Consider the following 27,971-nt stretch of genomic DNA (forward strand, 5'->3'; position numbering starts at 1 on the left):
TGAGAACCCAGTCCAGCATGATCGAACGAAGCATGTCGAGGTGGACCGACACTTCATCAAAGATAATATTGAAGCTAAGGTGGTGGAAATTCCTTTTATTAGATATGAAGACCAACTGGCAGACATCCTCACGAAGGCTGTAGATTCAAGAAGTTTCCGTGGAGTATTAGACAAGTTAAGAATGTGTGATCCCATTACTTAATTTGAGGGGGAGTGTTGGAAAGAAATCAATTAGGAATCAATTAGGGACCAAAATTGATATGCTCGGTATTTATGCTAATTGATACTAGGGTAAATCTTTACCATGTATAGAGGTAGTTCTTTGTGTATTTAGACAGCCTCCGCTCCTCATTGTAATTCAAGTTGTTGAATGAATAAAATTAAGTCTTTCAACATTAACGAATGCTAAAAAAGTAAAAAACTCATAATCAAATACATATAGGTCGTGCTTAGTTGTCAGGAAAGTAAAGGAAAGAAAAGTTGATAGAGAAAATAATTCCTAGTAATATGATTCCTGAGAACTTTACTTTCATGTGTTTGGAAAATGTCTAAGATTTTGAAAATACAACAATTAATCAAAAAATATATATTTTCTTTATAATATCGATAATGCTAATAAATAATTACTTAAATATATTTTATAATTATAAAATTATAATTCTCATTATATGCATCTGACAAATTTTGAAAATATAGAAAATACAATAAAAAAATTATTTAAAAAACTACTGATTGAATTTAATTAGAGTAACAAATAGTAATTTTTAGAGAGTCAATAACACGAAATAGAAGTTAGACATCCTTCCCAAGAGACCCAGACTTCCTGAGAAATACACCATTGTTTGTATTATATTCACCATCGTTTGTATTTTATTCTGGTAAAAGTAGTACAATCACTATGATCAGAAGTCAGAACACATTTTATATACATACAAATATTTGCATATATCAAAACAACAGAAGCCCTCGTATGCTAAACTACGACTCAGCGCACAAAAATTTGTAGAAACTTGAAATATAAATCATAAATTTCTTGATAAGAAGCAAAAATCTTACTGATATTGAAGAATTTGGATGACTGCAAGTGAAGGTATGGAGAATAGAAAAGAACCATGAATAAATTGAATGGAAGAATAGAAGAGAGAAATTTTTTTCTTATATTTTTTCCATCTCTTTTAAAATCCTCAAATTTGGAAAAAGAATACCTAGGTTAGGCTAGGGAATCAGAATCCTATTATTTTGCCCAACTTTCCTCATTTTTAGGATTATGATTACTTTTCTAATTTCATTAAAAATCAAACAAACATTGAAATTTAAAAATTAGGAAATTAAATTACTTTCCCTCCTAAAATCCTGGCAACCAAACATATCCATACAGTCTAACTAAATTCCTCAAAGTGAGCATTGAGTGAATCAATACAAAGAAAAACGAAAAACATTGCAAAACATAAACTAAAGGCCATAAAAACTGAGAAATAAACATGTGATCTGATTATGAGGCAAACAAAACGCAAGAGCGCAGCAAAAATTACACACGTAGGTTGGGCTAGAAAAAGCGTACTATTATTATTGTGGCGCTTGAAGACGTATGAGTCACAGTTTTTTGTGGCGAGGTGGGCTTCGACAGCCAGCATAAGCTGAATGTCGTCCTCCTTATCTGATTGAGTCCTTTGAGGGGTCGCCATGATTGAATCCTTCAGCCCTTGGAAATTGGTGAAATATATGGGGTATAAACCCTAGCTAGATCATCTTCTTCTTCTTGGGCCTGGTGTATTATAGATCATTTGGTGTTGGGCTGTATCTTTGTATATACGTATATCAATTTTAAATTAAATATTTTCAATCAGCGGCTTACTAAGAATAGATATGCAATTCTCACATTGTTGAGAAACAGATTACCAAAGCTTTAATATAATCTTCTCTCCATAAGAGATGTATTTATTCGAAGTTCAAATAGAAAGAGTGAACATATATCAATATAATTATTATGTATTTCTTTTTGTGTTTTTCTTCTACTAGTATTTATAATAAAATAAGTGGTTAACAAATGCAAGATATATTGTTTATATCTTATGGCATATTAATTCACTCTTTTGGTGATTAATGATATTGGCATCCAAATATAAATACTCTTACAATTTTTTCGGGCTTTCAGTGTGATAGATTATACCGCATAATTAGTCTTATGTGTGCTGTTAGTTTGGATGAATTATACTCGATTTACATACATACATATACATGTACAATGCGCTACATAAAATTAGTATTGACTGCAAGTCGTAGTAATAGAGAACAAGTTACTCTAATAAGTATAACACAAATTTAAGTGGGATTTAACTCCATCGTGGCTATGGACATCGCCGAAATACTCCATTAAACAATCTTTGAAGCTCATCCTCCAAGTTCGAATCATATGCCATTAATCAACAACTTTGCTCAAACATAGTGTGTTTAATTCCGTGAGTTCCATTTTGTATATTTGTCCATTTGTGCTATGAATCAAAAATAAAGCTCTGGCTTGGCATGCTTACAATGCAAGAGGCAAACCTGCAAACGTCAACTCTTTTAATAGCCATCGAGAACATCCTTCAAATGGACATCAGCAACAATTGGGATGCATATCAAAATGAGATAGTTTTGCATAAAATTATCCTCCGAGTAAAAGTTGAAGCAAGAGTCTTAGTAAGTCATACGGTTAAAATAAATAAATGGTTGAGATCAATTCCTAGTAGAACTACCGCATAAAATTTTGCGAGGTGAACCGACATGGTATTTATTTAACTAAAAGATGATAAAAAAGAATTCAAAACTAGGGGTGGGTAGGTAAGGTATACCTTACCGAAACCACCATACCGTATACCTTACCGTAAATACGGTATGCGAAAAAGTCATACCTTTACCTTACCAAAGTTTTCGGTATACCTTATTTTCGGTATGACGAAGTTTCATACCGATACCATACCTCATTTTCGGTATACCGTATCGAAGTTCGGTATACCTTACTTTTGCGGTATACCTGACTTTCAACATCAATTAAAATAGAAAATTAGAGTATTTAGAATATTATTTATATTTTATAATTTTAAAAATAAATTAAATATAATTTATTCATAATTATATTTATATTTCACAATAGATTTTATAATTTAAAAATATATAAAATATATTTTATATATAATTGTGTTTATATTTTTGTGGTATATACCTTAGTTTACGGTATATACCTTAATTTACGGTATATACCAAATTTCGGTATGCAGCGGTATACCGTGGTATTTGAAAATTCATACCGTTACCTTACCAGAATCTTTCGGTAAGGTATTTTTCAGTAATTTTTCGGTGCGATAATGCCGGTATTTCGGTATTTTTCCCCAGCCCTATTCAAAACTATACATAAGTGTAAACTGAACTATTAGTCTTTCAAAGTAAAAATGGTGCTTTAAAGTTCACCACTTAACTCTGTGAACCTTATTTGTATCTTACTATTATTACTGGATTTTGTGAACCTTATTTGCGTCTTAATTAGTACTACTATTATTACTGAAGCAGAATCAAGTCAGACAGTGGTCCTCTAAATCTATATACTATACTACTTGAATTAAGAAACGAGGTCTATATGCTTAAGGAAGATATCGCACTACAAGAAAAACAGGCATTCCCGAGCACCAAGTGCTCGGAAATATAAGGCAAAATGCTCGGAAAATCGAGATATACCGAGCACTTTCCTAGCACCGAGAGTGCTCGGCTTTCGCTTCGTCGGAATTTTTATACGAGCACTTTAGAGTGCTCGGACATCCGAGCACCTGATTGTGCTCGAAAAATGCCGAGCACATTTGTAGGTGCTCGAAATATTCCGAGCACTTACATGATTTTCAGATTTTGGAACATGGCGAGCACATACTCAGGTGCTCGGAATTTCCAAGCACAAATTTGTGGTCGAAAATTTCCGAGCACCGATTTGTGCTTGCAATTTTCCGAGCACTTAGGGGGAATGGAATATTTCCGAGCACTCTGGGGCAATGGAATAGTTCCAAGCACCTTGGTGCTCGGTATCTGGTTTATAAAAGTATTCTATTTTTTTTTTAATTATTAATAAATTATATTTCAATTTATTGTATTTTCCTAAATCAGGAGTAATAATTAAATATATAAAATAAACCAACTCAAAATGATATTATATTGAATTAAATTAAATTGTTTTACAGTCATTTGAATTTGAAATGCAAAAAATTTATGAATTTGAATACAAAGCATGATCTCGGGGACGTGGACGAGCACTGAGCCCGGGTCAAGACCTAGAATCCAAGCCTATGCATCTCGAACGGTAGCGCTACAACATCCCTAGTCCCAGCCATACATGATGAAGAGGAAGCCAACTAAATGAAGCAAGCAACCTAAATGACAGAAATAAGAAGTGCAAACACATTAATATCTCACATCTCACCACTAAACATGAAATAGAACAAACAATCTCAGGTTAAAACTGCTTCTTAAAGGGGGAAAGAGATCCCATGAAATAAATCCAAATACAAGGAGAACACAAAGAATAGATGATAAGGACAACTTTCATGTTATGCAACAGAAACAGTTAATCGACAGCAGCAAAAACCAAATATGAAGAACACAATTTCACAGTAAACTAAATTTCTGCATATGTTGCACAGTAAACACAAAGATTGGGGTATTGAGAAGGAAAATAAAGACGGGGCTAAAGCAAATAAGGATTCGTACATGCAGGGCGACATTGGTGGAGGCCGCGGCCGTCAGGCCGGGCCTATTCAGAGCCAGTTTGAATGGTAGGCCTCTTCCTCACCGGTCGACGGCGAAAACGTTGGAGCTGCAGCACCTGGAGTTGTTAGCACGCATGATGAGGTGCTTTCACACAAAACAGACTCATACAAAAGCAGGTAAGAAGAAATAGTTATGGCAACCTTGAATGGAATGTGATCAAGTGCTACCTTGCTTGTCCATCGCTATAACTGGTTCATAAGGCATAAGGCTCAGTGGTCATGACTGAAAGAAAATGCAGTTAAGAGTACAGGGTATGTCAAAGTCTCCCACACTACCTGTCTTAAGTTTTTAAGACCTAGAATTATAGAGCTACTGCCTGACAGGTTTATACTTTTCAAGGAATCCTGATAAACCAAAATGCAGCGTCAATTGGATTGGAAAAATCTCGAGTAGAATATGTTCAAGGGAAAGCAGAAAGAGGTATCATGTGTAAGACATGGAAGCTGGAAAGTACAACTTACAATAAAGATATCACACCATGGATGGAAGCATACTGCAACATCAAAGAGAATAGCATTACACTCAGGTAAATTCAATTGAATAAATAGTAAAACTCACTGATTATGGAACTTATCAGAGATGCAGCAGTCTCTCATGATCATTGTTTTCAAGAATAAGGCGCACACTCAACAACCAAATAATAGTATACCTCCACTATAGTTAACTAAGTTTCTCACACATAGCAAAATTAAAAGTTGTATAAGCTACAAGAATACATCTTAACATATATTTTCATGCCCAAACTAAGAAACAATGTTTAAATCCCCTAAATGCTTCATGTAAAACTGAACTGATTGAGTGTATTCTATAGGGTGAATTTGTGGATGCAGTGAAATGTTGTGAGGAAAATAATGAATGAAACTGATTAATAACTTTTTTCAGAAAGAGGATAGACTCACTTACCGACCCTAATCAAGTGGAGGTAGAGGAAACTCCCAACCCTTATGCCACAGAACTGCACTTGTAAATTTACAGAGCATCACAAAAATTCACTATTTCATTTATTCAAGCAATAAAAACTTCAATATCTTTATCATCTCAATGTTTTCCTTAATCTAACATATGTCATTGCTCAAAGTTTGCAAGAAAAGCTATGAGTCACAGTTAGTCACATTTGTTTATTCACACGATCACATCACAAAAACTCAAAAATGTTTTCCTTAATCAAGCATACATGTTCATTGCTCAAAGAATGCAAGGAAATCTATATGAGTCACAGTTAGTTACATTTGTTTATTACCAATAGAGACGTTTGGAGCATTTATTTAGTCCATTCACACGATCAGATCACAAAACTCAACACTATACGAACATATTGCTTAGACAAATGAACCTAAGTAGCTGCCTCAATAGGAATACATTACACAGGCAAAAAAATTACAACTAATAGGAATACATTACACAGAGGCAAAAAATTCAAACAATTGATCTTAAGCGATGACAGAAATTGAAAACTTCGAATGACCTCGACCTCGACCTCGACTCCACCAGCTTAACAATTTAATTTACAATTAATATACTCTCAATCAATCCATAGAATGACATCATAATCAATCAATCAAAGGAAAAATCAACGCGATCGAAACAGACTATGGTCTAATTGAATAAACTACCGAAAATTGACTCTTTGAGCGGAAGCAACCTGAATATCGGACCGAACGAAGAAGACTCCGTCGGGAGGAAACGTGATGACGTTGTTGAGAGTCTTCTTCTCTACATCGATCACCTGCAACACGTTTCCGGCGGCGGTTCCGAAAACCTGTGTGATTTTATGATGAATAGATGCTCCTTCTCGGTGGGAGTGGCGGGAAGGAAATGCAGGGTTTCTCAATCTCAATTTGCTGCATTGCTTTAGAAATATCTTTATTAACCCAAACTAAGAGTATATATCCGAGCAATTTTAAGGTGCTAGGCTTTATGCGAGCACATTTTAAGTAATGCTTGGATATATATGTAGAAATATGATTTAATATATAAATTTATTTAAAACTAAATCGTCTATATACGAGCACATTTAAGATGCTCGGCCTTTTTCCGAGCACACTCCCTGTGCTCGCCAAACGCCATTTCGAGACATTTTTTATTTTTAATTTTAATAAATTTTCTATCTTTAATGCCTCCATTCTTTTTGTACTTGTAGTTTTTAAAATCATATTTTGTACTACAATTTTATTCTATGTTACATATATCCGAGTTACGTGCTTCGGAGTTTTCCGACCACTAGTAATGGTACTCGGTATTTTCCAAGCACGAGTAAGTTTGCTCGGTATTTTATATACATGATTTATAATTGTTGGTATAGTTGATACGATTGTGTTCGATACAAAGATCAACTTTGTCAGTTAAACTAAATATTCTCACAAAAACTCGAACCAAATAATTGGTTTATAATCAGTATTAGCCATGTGGGCCCACGATCGAGGAGTTTCGCGGTGCTATTGCACGACATTTCAGAAGTGCGACTTTTTTTATGATTTTGATACATTTTCCATATTTAAGTACATCTATTCTTTTTAGACTTGTAGTTTTTTAAATCATGTTTATATTTTAATCTATGTCACATAATTCCGAGCACAAGTATTAGTGCTCGGTATTTACCGACCACAAGTAACGGTGCTCGCTGGTTTTTTAGATGATTTTATAGCCGATACGATTGCGTTCAATACCACGACCAATATTTTTTTAACGAAACTAATCGTTCTCACAAAAACTTGAATCAAATAATTGGTTTACAATCCGTATCAACCGTTCGGACCGGCCACGAGCGGGCGGTTTCGTTGCGCTATTGCACGCCATTTCAGCATGGCGTTTTTTTTAATAATAATTTTAATACATTTTTCTTTGTGTAATATCTCCATTCTTCTTCTATATTTGTAGTTTTTGAAATAGTATTGCCATTTTATTCTATGTTACACGTTTCCGAGCACAATTAAATGTGCTTGCTCTTTGCCGAGCACAAGTAGAAGTGCTCGGTATATTCCGAGCACAAGTAAAGGTGCTCGCTGGTTTTTTAGATGATTTTATAGCCGATACGATTGCGTTCAATACCACGACCAATATTTTTTTAACGAAACTAATCGTTCTCACAAAAACTTGAATCAAATAATTGGTTTACAATCCGTATCAACCGTTCGGACCGGCCACGAGCGGGCGGTTTCGTTGCGCTATTGCACGCCATTTCAGCATGGCGTTTTTTTTAATAATAATTTTAATACATTTTTCTTTGTGTAATATCTCCATTCTTCTTCTATATTTGTAGTTTTTGAAATAGTATTGCCATTTTATTCTATGTTACACGTTTCCGAGCACAATTAAATGTGCTTGCTCTTTGCCGAGCACAAGTAGAAGTGCTCGGTATATTCCGAGCACAAGTAAAGGTGCTCGCTGGTTTTTTAGATGATTTTATAGCCGATACGATTGCGTTCAATACCACGACCAATATTTTTTTAACGAAACTAATCGTTCTCACAAAAACTTGAATCAAATAATTGGTTTACAATCCGTATCAACCGTTCGGACCGGCCACGAGCGGGCGGTTTCGTTGCGCTATTGCACGCCATTTCAGCATGGCGTTTTTTTTAATAATAATTTTAATACATTTTTCTTTGTGTAATATCTCCATTCTTCTTCTATATTTGTAGTTTTTGAAATAGTATTGCCATTTTATTCTATGTTACACGTTTCCGAGCACAATTAAATGTGCTTGCTCTTTGCCGAGCACAAGTAGAAGTGCTCGGTATATTCCGAGCACAAGTAACGGTGCTCGCTGGTTTTTTAGATGATTTTATAGCCGATACGATTGCGTTCAATACCACGACCAATATTTTTTTAACGAAACTAATCGTTCTCACAAAAACTTGAATCAAATAATTGGTTTACAATCCGTATCAACCGTTCGGACCGGCCACGAGTGGGCGGTTTCGTTGCGCTATTGCACGCCATTTCAGCATGGCGTTTTTTTTAATAATAATTTTAATACATTTTTCTTTGTGTAATATCTCCATTCTTCTTCTATATTTGTAGTTTTTGAAATAGTATTGCCATGTTATTCTATGTTACACGTTTCCGAGCACAATTAAATGTGCTTGCTCTTTGCCGAGCACAAGTAGAAGTGCTCGGTATATTCCGAGCACAAGTAAAGGTGCTCGCTGATTTTTTAGATGATTTTATAGCCGATACGATTGCGTTCAATACCACGACCAATATTTTTTTAACGAAACTAATCGTTCTCACAAAAACTTGAATCAAATAATTGGTTTACAATCCGTATCAACCGTTCGGACCGGCCACGAGCTGGCGGTTTCGTTGCGCTATTGCACGCCAATTCAGCATGGCGTTTTTTTTAATAATAATTTTAATACATTTTTCTTTGTGTAATATCTCCATTCTTCTTCTATATTTGTAGTTTTTGAAATAGTATTGCCATTTTATTCTATGTTACACGTTTCCGAGCACAATTAAATGTGCTTGCTCTTTGCCGAGCACAAGTAGAAGTGCTCGGTATATTCCGAGCACAAGTAAAGGTGCTCGCTGGTTTTTTAGATGATTTTATAGCCGATACGATTGCGTTCAATACCACGACCAATATTTTTTTAACGAAAGTAATCGTTCTCACAAAAACTTGAATCAAATAATTGGTTTACAATCCGTATCAACCGTTCGGACCGGCCACGAGCGGGCGGTTTCGTTGCGCTATTGCACGCCAATTCAGCATGGCGTTTTTTTTAATAATAATTTTAATACATTTTTCTTTGTGTAATATCTCCATTCTTCTTCTATATTTGTAGTTTTTGAAATAGTATTGCCATTTTATTCTATGTTACACGTTTCCGAGCACAATTAAATGTGCTTGCTCTTTGCCGAGCACAAGTAGAAGTGCTCGGTATATTCCGAGCACAAGTAAAGGTGCTCGCTGGTTTTTTAGATGATTTTATAGCCGATACGATTGCGTTCAATACCACGACCAATATTTTTTTAACGAAAGTAATCGTTCTCACAAAAACTTGAATCAAATAATTGGTTTACAATCCGTATCAACCGTTCGGACCGGCCACGAGCGGGCGGTTTCGTTGCGCTATTGCACGCCATTTCAGCATGGCGTTTTTTTTAATAATAATTTTAATACATTTTTCTTTGTGTAATATCTCCATTCTTCTTCTATATTTGTAGTTTTTGAAATAGTATTGCCATTTTATTCTATGTTACACGTTTCCGAGCACAATTAAATGTGCTTGCTCTTTGCCGAGCACAAGTAGAAGTGCTCGGTATATTCCGAGCACAAGTAAAGGTGGTCGGCGTTTTCCGAGCACAAGTAAAGGTGCTCGCTGGTTTTTTAGATGATTTTATAGCCGATACGATTGCGTTCAATACCACGACCAATATTTTTTTAACGAAACTAATCGTTCTCACAAAAACTTGAATCAAATAATTGGTTTACAATCCGTATCAACCGTTCGGACCGGCCACGAGCGGGCGGTTTCGTTGCGCTATTGCACGCCATTTCAGCATGACGTTTTTTTTTTTTATAATAATTTTAATACATTTTTCTTTGTGTAATATCTCCATTCTTCTTCTATACTTGTAGTTTTTGAAATATTATTGCCATTTTATTCTATGTTACACGTTTCCGAGCATAATTAAATGTGCTTCCTTTTTGCCGAGCACAAGTAGAAGTGCTCGGTATATTCCGAGCACAAGTAAAGGTGGTCGGCGTTTTCCGAGCACAAGTAAAAGCTATTAGTTGGTTTTCCGAGCATAAGTAAATATGCTCGGTAGTTTTGCGAGCAAAGGTAAAATTGCTCGCAATATTCCGAGCAAAGGTAAAAGTGCTCGGCAGTTTCCGAGCATAAGTAAGGTGCTTGGGACTTGTTGGTCGGTAAACAGTGGTTTTTTTGTAGTGTCGATCGTTTTCGTGAGTGCCAAATGCAGAAATTATGTCGACATTATTTCCAAATATTTTGTCATCTCACCGAGGGCGCACGTACATACACTATTGGGCTATGGTCTAATGGAGCCGGACAAAATTAGACTCTATTTGGTGGACTAAAATACACTAAGAAAAATAATTAAAGCTCGATTTAACTGTTTTCTATATAATTGTAAATAAATAAGTAAAATACTAATAAATTGAGCTTTGATTTATAATTTTGTAAAATAAAAAGATACTACATCCGTCAAATAAAAATATCGATATTTTCATTTTGTTCCGTCTCATAAAAATAGCATCTTCTATTTTTGGCAACTTTCTTCTCTCTAATGAAGGTGGGCCTCATCATCCAACGCATTTTTTATTCATATATTATTTTTACTTTACTAATTGTTCATTAAAATTTGTGCCGTTCCAAATATTTATTATTAATGGAATGAATATTTAATATTTTAGAATTAAATTAAATATAAAATAAAATAAATAACGATAAGCATATAGTATCAAATAAGGATAATGTTCATATAAGATATGTAAAGAGTGACATATTATTTTCCTACAAAAGAATATTATAATGCGAAAAAATCATAATGATATAGTTTAATTACGTGACCTTATTATTTTAATTTACATTTTAAACATTTGGTTTTATTAGAGGGACAGTTTATGTCATATGGAATTTTCTAATATTCTCTCGGTTAGAAAAACTTCAATCATTTCAATTTTATTTTTAAAAAGGAGAAAAAAGTGGCAATATCTATACTTAAATATTAATCCTAATTGATGTGAATCTCAATGACCATACTAAAAATGAAATGTTACTCTCAATATATTACTCACTTTTTATCATTCTCTATTCTCTGTTTTATTCGCCAAAGTTTCATCTACTTCCCTTATTTTATTCATTTTATATTTTTCTTATTATATTTTAATAATTTTATAATAAAATGTGACTCATCTAAGATTATTTTCTATAGATGATAGATAGGAGTATTAATTTGCAATAGAATGAATGTGACGTATCTCGTGCACGGAAGCAGTATAAAGGCTAGCAAAGGTGACCGCATAATGCCTTGTCAACACATACAAATTACTTAATCATTTAGGTTGACTATTCATTAATCATTCTTCGCTGCTTCGTCGTTCTTCCACATTGCAAACCCTAATTTGGTGTGCCCCACCCATTAATTAATTCTCGTGAATGCTCAAAATTATTTATGATTTGAGACTAGTATAGTAATAGTATTAGCTACTACTAAAAGTCTAAAAGAGAGTTTTCAGAACAGAAAATGAGACCCCGCGTGGTTTCCTCACACTTTAGTGGGGGGCACCACGTACTCCAATCTTATCACAATTCATCCATACGATTATATGCACGAAGCTTACATACATTGTCACATTGATACACCTATGAAAGTGTAGTAATTTTAGTATGTTAAAATGTGGCACCACTTGCATTATAAGTAGTTCACTAAAATTCATTCCATGTGTTGAATCAAGAGATTCACAATCCCCTTAATCGAACAAATCTTAATTTGTGATTGGATCCAATATTCTTGAATTCAAATACGAGACGTTTCATATTGGAAAAACATCACATTTTTAGTTTATCACATAGTACTTCAATGACTTTGTTTGCAAGTGAAATTGATGATGCTCATAATGGCAGGGCCAGGGGGAATTGATCAAGAAAGTTCATTGAATAAAACCCGTGGAAAAGTAATAAAGATTACAAACACATTATTCTTGTTATGAATCAAAATCCAAATATGAAAAGTAATCATGCCCACTCCACTTCTATTGAGTTAGTGCATGGGTTTTGTCGGACCCCGTTTCACTCATTTTATGGACTCTTACAAATAAAGATTTAACACTAATTTTGTTTAATCAAATCAAATTCATGTCAGCCTTTTGAATCTGGCTCAAACAACATATGTACTCTCAATTATTTTCAATAGTAACATTTTTGTGAGACCACTATCAATTATGGACTCTGGGGAGTCCCACTTCTCATAACTAACACTGGTTTGGTTTAGCTTAATATTTACACCTCGTTATCCAGTCAAACTAGCTAGGAGCGGAAAAAAAGGATATTTGTGGAAATTAAATCTATATTTTTGGAATTTAATATTTTATGCCAATCATGGTTGGCCATATCATTGGCTTAAAAGGGTAAAAAAAATATTGAACATTGGAAGCATAATAACAAAATTAAGGCTCAATATTTAAAACCTAATCATATTTTTCGATTTCGAAAAGTCGATAGTTCAAAAATATACATCCAGTCCATAAAATCGAATATCACATTTGATAATATAAAATATAGTATACAGTACGAATCTAGATATTGTTTATGTTGAACGGCAACGCTAATGAAATGGATATTTCCAATGGATTTTAATATTATGGGATGCAATTTCATAACTGTTACCCTATTTTTTCTGCTTTTAGTTACCGTTGGAAGGGGTGAATCTAACTAAAATTATTCATCCACTAGCTAAATCTGAATTCCCGTTAAATTTTGCTCGGAACTTGTGTTTGCGTTAAAAAACTTTTGTAACCAACGGATCGCAGCGCGGAGCTAGTTATGGTGACCATGAGGTCACGGAAACCAAAAAAAAAAAACTTTTGTAGTCATTAGGTCTGTTTTAGTGAATTTGCATAAATTATACTACTACTACTACATGTTATTATAAAATGTTTCACTAAAAGTGGGTAGATTCTACCACAATTAATGTTACATAAGTAAATTTTGAATTAGTTATAGCATCAAAACAAAAGGGTTAATTGGTTGAAGATATGTGAATCAGCTGCAAAAGTAATTGAATGATTCCAAAGTTGTGAAAAGGAGTAATTAGCTATACCCTTTATAATGTAATGACATCCTAATAGAGTAGTGAAAAAAGTAATTACCAAGTTGAAAGATGTGGTAATAAGTTTGCAAAATGAAAGGCTCTGAGAGGACTAGAACACCATTCAAAATGTGATACTTGTACAAGAATCAAAAAAATAAAGGACCACAGCAAGTGTAAAAGGTAGTGGGCGATGGGAGGAAGCCTACAAAGCTAAAGTTACACAAAAAACATTATATAGAGGAGGCAGAGCGAGGCACCACGCGATCGCCACGACCGTACACTACTCCTCCTGTTCCCTAACACACGCCCTCATTTCACAACCACGCTTTTCCTCCAACGTGGTAATTAATATTCACTCCATTGCCTCCTAATTTACTCACACTCACAACCACGCTCTTCTTCTGTCTCTCTCACACACACTCACACACACACATACACCCACTAGAGTTTTTCTACTACTTTGATAAATCTAAATTTCTAATTGGAGGGTAGGATTTCAAATGAGTATGACAGCCAAAAATTGATCACAGCAACTAGATTTGTGGTCACACACACAAATAAGCAATCCCTCGGTTCAGAATTACTAATGCACCGGTTAAAAGATTAGTTGTAACATACTCAAACCTACAAAGAGCTTTGTTCAATTTGAACACATAAATTTTTAACCTTTATGACGACCATTTAATGGAATTTTTGTCATAATAGTAAACTTCAACTCACATTTTGCTAATTATGCATTAAAGAAACAAATAATGCCAACATTAATTTTTAAAATATAAGGAGCCTCTTTTGTTACCTTATTAACGTTAAAAATTAATTATGCTTTGAAATTAATGTCAGCCGGTCAAGGGCGGTTGGTGTACATGTGGCGGAGGCAGGGTGGGACTAGACGCCTTTGGACCCCTCAGCTATTTGAACATTTATTTATATAATAATATATGTATGCAATATTATGAATACAAAAATAGATTATAAGTATACAATACTAGTAAATTTGATCTTAAAGCTATGCACGTAATTTGTGGCTTTTTTATGTGTTATTAGATTTATAATATTAGTAATTTTGTAAAAATAGATTATAAATATATAATACTTGTAAATTTGATCTTAAAGTAATGCACGTAATTTGTGGTTTTTTTTATTTTTTTTTTCAAATTAGTAATTTTTATTGGTTTTCTATTTTATGGATTTTCTCAGTAACTTTATTGATTTTTTCAGTATTATAAATCATTATAATTTGTAATCATAAAGAATAATTTTTATAATTTAAGAATATAAAATAATTCTTTGATTCCATGAATAATTTTAAAAACATTATACTATAATATTCCCTTTAATATAAAAAATCGATGATAGAAATAACTTTTTGATCTAAGAAATAATGAAAATATATCATATAATATTAATAAAATATGTGCTATATTCTAAAAAAGTCTATTTAATAATTAATTTTCTCATCCTCCAATTCTCACAGGTTGCTTTATATTATTATATATGCTCACGTTTGAACAATATCCGCATACACTCAGCGCATTTTAATAGTAGTTTCAGCCCTCCACGGTCAAAATTCTGGCTCCGCCATTGAGTACGTCCATTATTCCTATTTATTTAAGCTAAGTACTACTAGTAAATACAGAAATGGTGGTTCAGACTTATCGCTTAATTCTTTTCCATACACGCAGGAAATAATTAGGTAAAAAACAAAAATGCTGTGTTTATGCTTATCCCCCGCTTTTATAATTCATATATATCTATATATGTATAAGTAGGATAATTATAGAGATTGTAATAACTAAAATAATTTTAGAATGACGACATTTCATCTCTGACGAATTTGTTCAGAGTGGCCACATTAAATAAAAAGCAAAATTCAAACAGGGCACTGTTGGGATTCTGGTCCCATTATTTTTTCTCCTTATTTGCAGGGGAAAAAATAAAATAAAATCACAGTTTAAAGAAAGTGATTGTCTCCAAACTTACTCAAGATTCCTGATGTGATTGTATGTGTTCAACATTTCAAATTTCACCAATTTCATTTCATGTGACATATAATAATCCTATGTAGGAATAGAGGCAGAAAGCAGCAGCCTTATTGTCCCACCATCTCTAAAAGCTTGGATTCCATACCACTGTTTCACCAACCTTCAACTGCCCACGTGCTTTCTTCACATTTGCTCCAGTTTTGGATATACATTCACCATTATAGTATGTACCCTATTTGATATGAGTATTTGCCTATTTGGTATAATTTCACAACTACTCCACTCGTGCTTAATGGAATTTTAGTTGCTCTACTCTTTGCAACTCTGTTTCTAATAATTTTTTTTTGTATTTATGAATGCAATTTTTGCTATTGTTTCAGGTTTTTGAGAACCTTTTTGTTAATGGATGTTAATCTGAAGTTGGTGGATGTGGCATTTTGCCTGCTGTTTTTGGTATGGATTGTGTGGGATTCATCCGGGAAAAGAAAAGAAGCTGGTGGTGCTGATGGACATTTTGTGCGTAGAGAGAGGTCTTCACTCTCTGCCAAAGTTAATGTTCTATTGAGCTGTGTAGTAGGAGTTTCTTACATCATCTACTTGCTTCATGAGTTTTGGGAGTCAGTGAATTTTCCTATTGATGACATCTTCTCTGCTATAGCTTGGTGTTGTGCATGCATGTTGGCTGTTTATTCTGTGAGCATAGGAAAGAAGAGGTGGCCTTTACTTCTCATTCTGTGGTGGGTCGTTTCAAGCATTTGCTCTTCGGTTGCAGTCTCCTTTTACTGTCTCCGTCATTTTAGACACATAGTCGAGCCTAAGTTTGTCCCAAAAGCCAACACGGTTGATTTTGCTGCTATGCCGTTGTCATTGCTCATGTGCTTGAATGCTCTACTTAACAATACTGTCAAGAAAAAGAGCGATGCAACGAGACCTTTGCTTTCAGAGCTGGAGAGCGAGTCGGGATGTGAGAGTGATCCTTTTTCCAATGCTGGGATTTGGAGTCTCCTCACATTCAGGTGGCTTAATCCTCTCTTTCACAAGGGCCGTTGTGAGAAGCTCCAAACGGAAGATGTGCCACCAATTCCACAATCAGAAACTGCAGATGAGGCTTCTTGTTTGCTCGAGGAGTTTTCCAGGAAGCAGAAGACTAGCATGCCCTCCCTGTCGAATGCCATACTCTACTCGATCAAGACGCCCCTCTCCATAAATGCGGTTTTTGCAGGTATTCTTCTGCCTACAATCCAAACTCGTTGATACTTTAAAATGAAATAATTAGCACTAGTTATGTTTATTTTTTGGTATTCTTCTGCCTTCTTTCAAACTGGTTGATAATTTATTTAGTGGTTATGTCCTAGCTATGATTTTGATTTTTGAGAGAGGATGGCAAAATATCAGCCACTAAGTGTGACAGACTACCTACCACTTTCACATGGGCTAGGATGTTCTAATCAATAGTTTTATGCATAATTTTGATTGTCCTTAATGAAGTGTCATATTCTCTTTGTTAGGTTTGTGTGGCTTGTCGAACTTTTTTTGTAATGTTGACATGATAATTAATTTTATTTTGAACATGACTTTCTATTTTTATTTTTCCCTAATCTGGTGTTTTACTGATGGTTTTTTAGGAGTCAATACAATTGCTTCTTATATCGGTCCACTCCTAATTACAACATTCGTAAACTTTATGTCATCAAACGATGAAAATTTGAAATGGCATCATGGTTTGATTCTTGCACTGATCTTCTTCTTTGCGAAGAATGTGGAGTCACTATCTCAAAGGCAGTGGTACTTTGGTGCTCGTCGGCTTGGCATCAGGGTCAGGGCAGGTCTGATGGCATTGATATATAAGAAAACTCTGGCCTTGAAGTATGGTGGTACGAGAAGTGGTAAAATCATTAATTACATCAACGTTGATGTTGAGAGGATTGCAGAGTTCTGTTGGCACTTCCATGGCATTTGGTTGCTCCCGTTTCAGATCACCTTTGCCCTCGGCATCTTGTACAATAATTTAGGGGCTGCTCCCGCTCTTGCTGCTTTTTTCACCACCATATTTGTGATGATAAGCAACACGCCGCTTGCCAAAGTGCAAGAGAAACTCCATACAAAGATAATGGAAGCCAGGGATTCGCGGATAAAAGCTACTTCAGAGTCCCTGAAGAGCATGAGAGTCCTGAAGCTGCATTCATGGGAACCGACTTTTCTGAAAAAGCTATTCCATCTCAGGGAAACAGAAAGAGGTTTCTTGAAAAGGTACCTCTACACAAGCTCAGCTGTGACTTTTCTTTTCTGGGCTTCGCCGACAGTGGTTTCAGTTGTTACCTTTGGGGTGTGTGTCTTGTTTGGGAAGCCATTAACATCAGCCACAGTTCTCTCAGCTTTAGCCACTTTCCGAATTCTTCAAGAACCTATCTATAATCTGCCAGAGCTTATTTCGATGGTGGCTCAGACTAAAGTCTCAATTGATCGGGTGCAAAGTTTCATTAGGGAGGAAGATTCGAAGAGATTGATGCATAGTCATACTTCAGGTGCACCAGGTGTTGCCATCGAGATTGAAGCTGCAGAATTTGCATGGCAGGATAGAGATGCAAAAAAACCAACCATCAAGATAACAAAGAAGCTTAGAATCATGAAAGGGAGCAAGGTGGCTGTTTGCGGTTCAGTGGGCTCTGGTAAGACGAGTTTCCTCTGTAGCATACTTGGTGAAATACCTAGAGTATCTGGGCCAGGTATAGAAACTTATGGCTCAAAGGCTTTCGTGCTTCAAAGTGCTTGGATACAAACTGGTACTGTTCGAGACAACGTACTGTTTGGTAAGGATATGGATAGATCTTTCTACGAAAATGTGGTGGAAGCATGTGCGTTGAACCATGATATTGAGATGTGGGCTGATGGAGATTTATGTGTCGTGGGTGAGAGGGGGTTGAACTTGAGTGGAGGACAAAAACAAAGAATTCAAATGGCAAGGGCGTTGTATAGCAACTCGGATATATATCTGCTCGATGATCCTTTTAGCGCTGTCGATGCACATACTGGGGCTCATATGTTCAAGGTATGTGATTTTTACTTATCTTCATCCCATCAGTGAACACATACCTTTCATGCCAGGGCTAAGTTCCTTCTTTGATTATTATATGCAGAAATGTCTAATGCAACTCTTGCACGACAAGACTGTAGTCTATGTTACTCATCAGTTGGAGTTTTTAGATTCCTCTGACCTTGTATTGGTATGTTTTTTTTTACAGATTCATAGCCTAAACCAAGAGTGATTTGTAAATTACCAGATTCATTTTGAGAGATGTATATATAGTTGTAATGGTTATTAGCAAAACTATATTCTTATCTTAGTTTTTACATTTTTAACAGGTCATGAAAGATGGAAGAATTGTGGAATCAGGAAAGTACCATGATTTAGTTTTGAATCCTGATGGGGAACTGATGAAACAAATGGCAGCCCACCACAAATCTTTAGATCAAGTGAACCCTTCCAAGTCGAACCCCCCAACGAAGCACCGCCAGGCTAACAGCATAGAAGCTTGTGAAGTAAAATTTATCGACCTTAGTAGAAGCAACCCGGTTTCAAAGATGTGTCTGTACGAAGAAGCGGAGAGTGGGAGAGTAAAATGGCATGTATATGCAGCCTTTGTGACAGCTGCATATAAAGGAGCTCTTGTTCCTATCACCCTGTTATGTCATGTGCTTTTCCAGTTGTTGCAAATGGCTAGCAACTACTGGATTGCGTGGGCGTCAGATAGAGAAGAAATCGTTACAAAACAGCAGTTGATTAATATGTTTGCTTTGCTCTCTGGTGCAAGCTCCTTGTTTGTTTTGGGAAGAGCATTTCTCTTGTCAACTATTGCTATAGAGACCTCTCAGTGTCTTTTCGTTCGAATGATGAAATCTGTGTTTCGTGCACCGTTGTCGTTCTTCGACTCCACCCCTTCAAGCCGGATCCTGAATCGAGTAAGTTGATTCACAGTGCTGCTATTTTCATTTTCAGTACATAACTTGTTGGTTTCTAAAATGTTGATCTACATTACCAGTCTTCAACAGATCAAAGCATAGTGGACACGGATATTCCATACCGGTTAGCTGGACTGGCCTTTGCGATTATCCAGCTATTAAGCATCGTTGCGCTCATGTGCCAAGTTGCTTGGCAGATCTTCTTCCTCTTCCTCGTGGTCTTTGTTGTCTCCATATGGTATCAGGCAAGCACTATTTCCATTTTTTAAGTGCAATCACCACTTCATACTAGATATCAATAGATGCAATGAGTTAGCAGCAAGCAATGTGTGTCAACTACTAATATGATAATGGCTTCTTTGGTGCAGGCATACTATATCAGCACAGCGAGAGAGCTAGCCAGAATGGTTCCAGTTCAGCAAGCTCCGATTCTTCATCACTTTTCCGAATCAATAGCTGGAGCAACAGTAATTCGGAGCTTTAACCAGGAGAGTCGATTTTGGAAGACAAATGTAGATCTTATTGACAACTACTCTCGCGTTGCATTTTACAACGCTGGTACAATGGAATGGCTCTGCGTCCGGATCAACTTTCTCTTCAACCTCGTCTTTTTTCTCCTCCTCGCCATTTTAGTCAGCCTTCCACGGTCAGCCATTGACCCAAGTAAGCACTTCACATCCTTTATTTTTTTTGTATCTTGATAATCTAGCAGTAAAAACAGTTTTTTTTATCCAAATACCCAATACATAGTTGAATATCTGAGTGATCTATTTTTCTCTATTGCAGGCTTGGCTGGACTAGCAGCTACATATGGTTTGAATTTAAACGTGCTACAAGCATGGGTGATATGGAACCTCTGTAACGTAGAAAACAAAATGATATCTGTGGAGAGGATCCTTCAGTTCACTGGCATACAAAGTGAAGCTCCTTTGGTCATCGAAGATCATAGACCAGAGATGGATTGGCCTCGCAATGGAGAGATCAGCGTTGAGAATCTCCATGTGCAGTACAACCCCGTTCTTCCTAAAGTTCTCAAGGGAGTCAGCTGCACCTTCCCAGGTAAAAAGAAAATTGGTGTTGTGGGAAGAACCGGAAGTGGCAAGTCGACTCTGATCCAAGCACTCTTCAGAGTGGTCGAACCTTCACAGGGACGTATCCTGATAGATGGAGTCGACATTTCAAAGTTAGGCCTACAAGATCTGAGATCGAGATTGAGTATAATTCCACAAGAGCCGACTTTGTTTCAAGGAACGTTGAGGATGAATCTTGATCCTCTGGAAGAGCACACGGACCACGAGATATGGGAGGTAAGAAGCCATGCGAGTTTCCCTTGCCAGCATTTTTACGAAAGAATTCTTAACTTATTGTTGTTGCAATGTTCTACCTTTCCCAGGTTATACACAAATGTCACCTTGCTAAAAATGTCAAGCAAGACGAAAGGCTTCTAGAAGCACCAGGTTCCATTTCTTCCGCTGCCTTGAATGGATATATTCTTCTTGTTATTTGTGTAACACAAAGTATGGAAATCATATTTTTTGCAGTTGCTGAAGATGGAGAAAACTGGAGTGTGGGACAAAGGCAGCTCGTATGCTTAGCTAGAGTGTTACTGCAGAGGAGAAGAATACTAGTTCTGGATGAGGCCACAGCATCGGTAGATACAGCAACGGATAATTTAATGCAGAAGACGATAAGAGAAGAGACAAATGGATGCACCGTTATCACTGTGGCCCACCGGATTCCCACGGTAGTGGACAACGACCTCGTTTTGGTTCTTGGTGAAGGTAAGAAATGATAAAGAAAATGCAACTAAAACCCCTTGTGTTTTATTGTCTGAGATACATATGATGTGCTGTTTCTTGCAGGTAAGGTAGTGGAGTACAACTCTCCTTCGGAGTTATTAAGCGATAGCAGCTCGGCCTTCTCAAGTTTGGTGATGGAGTTTCTGCGAAGATCATCTATAACGGACGACTACCAATGAGACAAGTTCAGGGGTTCAACTGTTGAATATAGGTGGCTCTTTGCACACTTGTATAACTAACTAGCAAAATGAAATCATAACCTAGCAGTAGCATTGACTATATAACTCAGGAAGAAATAAGAATAGGTAGTTAGTTCCATTCACGGTTAGAGAATCTGCATTTGTTGAGCGATCAGTGATGTAAATATAGGCTAGAAAATATCTCATGCTAGTTTTATTTTCTACTCCATCTGTACACAATTACATGTAGTCATCCAGTTTCCATTTTTTGAGTTATCTACAAAAAAATAGCACCTTTAATTTTTTGTTAAGTTTTTCTCTTTAATGACGTTATACTTGACGTCCACTCGCAATGCTACAATAAATTTTTCCCCTATACCTCTACTACTTTACCAATTTATCGTAGGTGATATAATCATATAAGAGCATAACATGTTCACTTTAATACTTCCAAATTTCAGCAAAAAAACCAACTCTGTGAGTTGGATCCCCTCTGCAACCGCTGCCATTTCCTATCCGCTGTTGTGAAAATTAATGCATGCAATGCAGCATCATATTCTCTGCTAAAGTAGATAACCTTTTCCAGCTTCAAATGATTATATATGCTATAGTAGATAACCTTTTCCACCTTCATTAGTGTTGTGGTTTCATTAGAGGGCATTGCTATTTAAACTAAGCAAAAAGTTACAGAAGAGGTGTCCGTGTTAATCTGGTGAATGTTTTTATTATAATCAGGAGCTAACTGGTCTGGCTTCAATAGTTGTTCCTCAGTTAACTCTTAAAAATAAACGTATTGAACAAATGGTTTCGTGGTGTAGTTGGTTACCACGTCAGTCTAACACACTGAAGGTCTCCGGTTCGAGTCCGGGCGAAGCCACTTTTTTTTATTAACTTTTATTTAAGACATAATATTCGTTTCGCATACTCCTTAGTAATTTATGTTCACTTTTCGGTGCAACTGAACCTTAAAAACATACAATATTATTTTTACAAATAAGTGTGAAATACATCGTAGCTATGACGTCCACTCTCATGCCTCCCAAAATTGCCATTTAAATTTCTCGTTGACATTCATTCAACATTATTTTATTTTCTAAAAAAATCTTATTTTGATTGGTAAAGTTATTCTCTGAATAAATATTGTCTAATAATTATGTATATATATTTTTCTTTACCGAGCAAAGAAAAGCAAATTAAAGCCAAAATTTCATCAAACTTCTAAGTATATCATATAAATACTTTATTTAGTTGATGATTTAATGTTATATATCGATATTGAATACTTATAAGAGCATCCGCAATAGTCGGTAGGCCAGCCATAGGCCAGCCATTCTCTCCCCTGCCACGTCAGCAATACTAAAAAAATCACCTGGCACATCAGATTTAGGCCAGCCGCAATAAAAATAATTCAAAATATACTACATTTACGGAATTAAATTTACGACACATATACTGAAAAAATTCGTTAATTTTATTTAAATAAAAAAAGTACATTAACCAAAAATAAAAAAAATTACATAATAAAATAAAATCCGGGCTTCCACACACGAGCCACCGCCCCACTCTACTCCTCACTAATTTATTAAAAAATACATTAACAAATGTTAGTATGCTTTGAATCCATTATAGTTTGCCGCTAGCCGAAGGTCCGGGGGCGCGGAGAGGCCCCCGGCCCGACGGTATGACATGTTTCTGTTTTAGGTCTTAAATTTGTATTGGGTCTAGCCCGTCGTCTGTGTGCCTATTTAAAAATTACATAATTAAAAAAAATTCATAAAAAAACATTTAAAAAATACATTATATATTTTTTCAAAAAAAAAATTAAAAAAATTAAAAAATAGCGCTGGCCGATCAGCACGCCACAATGGCGGCCAGCGCATCGGCTAGCACATCGGCCAGCGCAACGCGATCGGCTAGCCCACGCCGAAATTTTGGCCGATTTCCCGCTAGCCTACTTCAATGATTCGGCTAGCCGATCGGCTAGCCACGTCAATCGGCTAGCCGATGGCTAGCCTACCATTGCGGATGCTCTAAGATCGTCAGATTATTGTTTGACCTCAACATATAAAACAAAAAAAATAAGAAATGACAGCAGACAGTTGGTATCAGAAAATGTGGTGGACCACGTTTTATTTGTTATGCATGCACCATGATTGGTCAATACTCCACTACTTATTGTCTTCTCTTAATTTTCATTAATATTTCGGTTACTCCACTTATATTTATTAAATAAATATAAAAAAAAAATTAAGAAAGCAGCGAAACCAGATGATTATAAAGAAGCAAAGAAAAAAACAAAATTGTTTCAGTACTTGTATTGAAAAGTGGCATTTCAAAATTGGAGTCATGAATTGTTCCTACGAATATTCTATAAACGATTATGAATACTTACTTTTGCCAGCATAAGAGCACTCTCAATACTCTCCCTAAAAACTCTCTTATTTCTCCCGAACTCCTGCCACATCAGCGCCACATCAGTACTAAAATTTATCCCCAATTTTTAGCCAACTGCTCCAATGATTTCTCCCTTATTTCTCCCAAACTCAAAAAAAAAAAAAAAAAAAAAAAAACGCCGAAAAATCGTCGAATCGCGCCTATAGTGGGCACCGATGATTCGGCGATAAATCGACGATGAATCGGGAGTTGGCGTTAATTCGGTAGAATTAACGCCGAATTATCGCCGAAACACACCCAACGGCCGGCGATAACTCGGCGATTTTCGGCGAAAAATCGCCGAGTGTTATCGCCGGACCATTGGGAGTGCTCTAATAAGTATACTACTCCAGTTTTAATTTTGCTTGAAAATATAGTTATAGTAGTAGACTTATTTTCTTATTTTAGTACTATGTGTTATTTCAGTGAACCCATTTTTTTTCTAGTAAAAACTAAAATAATATTTCTTTCTTACTTTTCTATTTGTTTTTATTTTATTATTTTTTTACTTAATTAATTTAATATAAATAAGAGTATTTCTTAAATTGTGTGATAAAAAGAGAAGACTCCACTAAGAGCATCCGCAATGGTGCTTAGGCCAGCCATAGGCCAGCCATTCTCTCCCCTGCCACGTCAGCAACACTAAAAAAACCACCTGCCACATCAGCCATAGGCCAGCCGCAATAAAAATAATTCAAAATATACTACATTTACGGAATTAAAATTACGATTAAAATACGGAATTAAATTTACGACACATATACGGGACAAATAATCCATTCCATTAAAAAAAAGTACAAAGATTTTTAAAAAAAAGTACATGATTTTTTTTTAAAAAAAAAGGGCTTCAACACACGAGCCCCGCCACTCTCTACTCCTCATCGTCGTCGCCGTCGTCCTCGTCGTCGTCGCCGCCGCCACCCGTGGTATCTGAGCCCACGTCGGAACCCCCCAGCCGTGACCTCGCGATCTCTAAATCAGCACGCATGCTCTCGAGCATCTCGTAAAGAAACCTCTTCTCCGTGGGGTCAGTGGCGTTCTTCCACTCTCGGAAGACCTGTAACATCTGAGCCCGCGTTTGGTTACGCGAATGGAGAGTGTACTCGAGTGGGGCGGCTGGGAGGGCGGAGGACTGGACCTCGCGGGGCGATAGGGGGGATCCGCCCCTCGCAGCCCGCTGCGCCCGCTTCTGTCCAACCGGACGGGGGCGACCAGTAAATGAAGGAGGGAATGGAAACTCCTCAGCATCCGGGGGGAGGTCGTGGGATCCGCCGCTGCTGCCGCTGTAGTCGCCGCTATAGTTGAGTCGCTGCTTCTTCGGCCACCTAGCGTCGCACCCCGCCCGGAACTTCTCGGAGTCCTTCAACAACAAGAAACACTCCCAGAAGGTGAACTCCTTATACTTCCCCTCCAAGGGGAACTGACTCGCGGCTATTCTCCGGGCGTCGTCCTCAGTCTGCCCACTTCTGAGCTGACGGAGGGCGTTGGCGTACAAATTCGCAAAACGGCCCACCGCGGCCCTGGTGCGCTCCCACCCCTTCCGGACCTCCTCGTTGCTGAAGTCCTTCCCGTGCGGGCAGTGCCTCTCATAGGCAGCTCTGATCTTCGCCCACATGTTGACGACCCGCTGGTTGTTCGCAACCAGCGGATCGTCGCACACCTCCAACCACCCCTTGGCCACCCCGGCATACTCATCCTCCGTCCACTTCCTCCGGCTAGTGGCAGCGGGCTGCGATGACTCGCCGACTGCCTTGCCCTTCCCCCTCCCCCTCGTCTTCTTCTTCGGCGCGGCCGGCGTCGCTGGAACGGGAGTATCATCGTCCCCGAGATCGATCCCCATATCATGCAATGACAGAAGGTCATCGCCAGAGAACTGCGTCTCCACCGGGGTCGACGTGTGAGACGAAGCCGTCAAAAAATCAAGCGAGGGCCGATATACCGCGTCCCCTCCCGGGGACCCCTGCACCCCCCCCCCCCCCCCCCCCCGCATCCCGGGATGCATACCGTGCGGCATCCCCCCCCGCCACATCATCCCCATCATCTGCTGCAGCATCATCTGCTGCTGCAGCTGGGGCATACCCCCCCACCCGGGCGCTGACTGCCCGCCGCGCGGCAACCCCCACGGCATACCCCCCGGCATACCCCCCCTGGTTCCCCCCCATCGCCCCCCACGGCGCACCAGCCATCATCCCCATCATCTGATTCCAAGGGATGTTAAACCCCAGGCCCATCTGCCCCCATCCAGATCCCACAGGTACCGTGGGAGTCTGAGATCCACTCGTCGCTGGACTGGACTCGTTGTTGTGATCCATCGCTCGATGATGCTCTTGTACATAAAGTTAGAGAGAGAGAAAACTCGTTAAAACAAGTGGTGCAAATGAAAATGAAACGAAAATCGCGTTTATATATGATTTAAAAAAAAAAATCGAAAATCAGCGCTGGACGATCGGGCCGCCACAATGGCAGCTAGCCGATCGGCCAGCGCTTCGGCCAGCGACGAGCGATCGGCCAGCCCACGCCGATCCGCTCGCCGAAATCGCCCTCGCCGATTGCAATGGTTCGGCTAGCCGATCGGCTAGCGCGACGAATCGGCTAGCCGGTCGCTAGCCGACCATTGCGGATGCTCTAATATAAAACATAGAAAGCAATATTAATCCTCAAATTTCCAAAAAGAGCAAAAGAAGAATTCAGAAAGAATTCAAAGCTTCGAAATTCTGTCTGTGGATGCAAAAATGAAAAATCTATGTACTCATCCAGATTTAAAGCAAAATTCGAGGTGATATTTTATTTTATAAGTAGATCATCGATTTCAATTTTTCTTCCCTTTTATTTTTCAAAACATTTCTTTTTCCCCAAGACAAGAATGAAACCGCCTTCCAAACCACCAGTTTTTGACAAAACCGGGTTTTACAGCACACCTTTAAATATGCCTCGAACGCTCATTTCTCCTCACTACCTACTCAAGAATCTCACCACTCTCTTTTCCTCTCATTCAACAGCAAAGTTTTCAGTTCTCGTTTTACTAACCAGCAAATGGCCAAGATTAAGATAGGAATCAATGGTATATCACTAGATCTACGCTTCAATTCTGAATTAATTTCTCAGTTTTTCAATTTCCGCTCTGTTTCGCTTCAGCTTCATCTGCATTGCTCCGATCTGTTGATACTGGTTGTTTTTATGTTGTTTGATCAGGATTCGGTAGAATCGGCCGCTTGGTCGCGAGAGTAGCTCTCCAGAGGGACGATGTAGAGCTTGTCGCTATTAACGATCCATTTATCACCACCGAGTACATGGTAAAATCTCATTTATTGACAAAATATTTTAAATTTCGCGATCTGTTTCTCCTCGAGATTAACGGTGGTTGATTTATGTCCTGCAGACATACATGTTCAAGTATGACAGTGTGCACGGCCACTGGAAGCACAGCGATGTGAAGGTGCAAGACGAGAAGAGCCTTCTCTTCGGCGAGAAGTCGGTCAGAGTCTTCGGATGCAGGTACTAGTTTGTTTGCATGTTGTTGACTATGTTAAGACTTATAAAAACATGAATCGAATAGCGAAATTTATTTAATTATGGCTCTTGGTTTGCAGGAACCCTGAGGAGATCCCATGGGGTGAAACTGGTGCCGAGTATGTTGTGGAGTCTACTGGAGTCTTCACTGACAAGGACAAGGCTGCTGCTCACTTGAAGGTAGGTCTTTCCTTTAAATTTTCATTCGTTCTTTCTTTTCAATACTCTGTTTGTTTTTACTCAAAAATATGTGTATCTTAAGATCTGAATTTACTATGCGTTGTCAAATGAATTAATGATTAGATCTTAGACTTCTGTGATGCCTAATATTTAATTCGGATTTGCTCCATGGCGTTAAGTTATTGATTGTGCTGTATTTGTTAATTTTTATGGGGATCAGGGTGGTGCCAAGAAGGTTGTTATCTCCGCCCCTAGCAAAGATGCCCCAATGTTTGTTGTGGGTGTCAACGAGAAGGAATACAAACCCGAGTTGGACATTGTTTCCAATGCCAGTTGCACTACCAACTGCCTTGCTC

At 37.5% G+C, this 27,971-nt stretch overlaps 2 protein-coding genes, 1 long non-coding RNA gene and 1 other non-coding gene across 7 annotated transcripts in view; 3 read left to right on the forward strand and 1 right to left on the reverse strand.

Moving 5' to 3' along the window:
- Positions 1–4,168: 4,168 nt before the first annotated feature.
- On the reverse strand, positions 4,169–6,628 carry LOC125217506 (uncharacterized). 2 transcript variants are annotated; one of them, XR_007175734.2, is made up of 7 exons: positions 6,434–6,628; positions 5,695–5,746; positions 5,253–5,284; positions 5,067–5,135; positions 4,932–4,979; positions 4,732–4,837; positions 4,169–4,394 (listed from the first exon to the last, which is right to left on the reverse strand). It is a non-coding gene; the product is annotated as an uncharacterized LOC125217506 (long non-coding RNA). The 2 variants fall into 2 exon arrangements; XR_007175733.2 differs by having other exon boundaries at positions 4,732–4,846.
- An 8,875-nt stretch (positions 6,629–15,503) lies between these two features.
- On the forward strand, positions 15,504–21,803 carry LOC125205467 (putative ABC transporter C family member 15). 3 transcript variants are annotated; one of them, XM_089061209.1, is made up of 12 exons: positions 15,504–15,572; positions 15,638–15,777; positions 15,935–16,776; positions 17,180–18,603; positions 18,692–18,778; positions 18,918–19,514; positions 19,595–19,759; positions 19,883–20,177; positions 20,301–20,821; positions 20,908–20,971; positions 21,056–21,295; positions 21,377–21,803. In XM_089061209.1, exons 3-12 carry the CDS (start codon positions 15,957–15,959, stop codon positions 21,490–21,492), a joined length of 4,329 nt encoding a protein of 1,442 aa, XP_088917335.1. In that variant the 5' UTR covers positions 15,504–15,572; positions 15,638–15,777; positions 15,935–15,956; the 3' UTR covers positions 21,493–21,803. The 3 variants fall into 3 exon arrangements, with proteins under 3 accessions (XP_088917335.1, XP_088917336.1, XP_047960371.2); XM_089061210.1 differs by having other exon boundaries at positions 15,542–15,814; XM_048104414.2 differs by having other exon boundaries at positions 15,542–15,777.
- A 492-nt stretch (positions 21,804–22,295) lies between these two features.
- TRNAV-AAC (transfer RNA valine (anticodon AAC)) lies at positions 22,296–22,369 on the forward strand. Its single transcript has one exon. It is a non-coding gene; the product is annotated as a tRNA-Val (tRNA).
- Positions 22,370–26,837: 4,468 nt separating this feature from the next.
- Positions 26,838–27,971, forward strand: part of LOC125207633 (glyceraldehyde-3-phosphate dehydrogenase, cytosolic-like) — a 2,241-nt gene continuing 1,107 nt past the window's right edge. Inside the window, exons 1-5 of the mRNA XM_048107055.2 lie at positions 26,838–26,986; positions 27,118–27,218; positions 27,305–27,420; positions 27,516–27,615; positions 27,836–27,971. The exon at positions 27,836–27,971 is cut by the window's right edge and continues 72 nt beyond it. Coding sequence (XP_047963012.1) covers positions 26,959–26,986; positions 27,118–27,218; positions 27,305–27,420; positions 27,516–27,615; positions 27,836–27,971 — 481 coding nt within the window. The 5' untranslated portion in view covers positions 26,838–26,958. The remainder of the gene's footprint in view (positions 26,987–27,117; positions 27,219–27,304; positions 27,421–27,515; positions 27,616–27,835) is intronic.

The sequence above is a fragment of the Salvia hispanica genome, chromosome 6, assembly GCF_029641045.1.
Source record: "Salvia hispanica isolate PSC_SH4W2 chromosome 6, Shi_PSC_v1, whole genome shotgun sequence".
Taxonomy (NCBI): domain Eukaryota; kingdom Viridiplantae; phylum Streptophyta; class Magnoliopsida; order Lamiales; family Lamiaceae; genus Salvia; species Salvia hispanica.

Excerpts from the sequence above, each read along its gene's own strand:
- LOC125205467 (XM_089061209.1), top strand. The coding sequence starts at position 15,957 with ATGGATGTTAATCTGAAGTTGGTGGATGTGGCATTTTGCCTGCTGTTT. Across the intron at positions 16,777-17,179 it reads CATAAATGCGGTTTTTGCAG|GAGTCAATACAATTGCTTCT; the intron begins GTATTCTTCTGC and ends ATGGTTTTTTAG. Across the intron at positions 20,178-20,300 it reads ACGGTCAGCCATTGACCCAA|GCTTGGCTGGACTAGCAGCT; the intron begins GTAAGCACTTCA and ends TCTCTATTGCAG.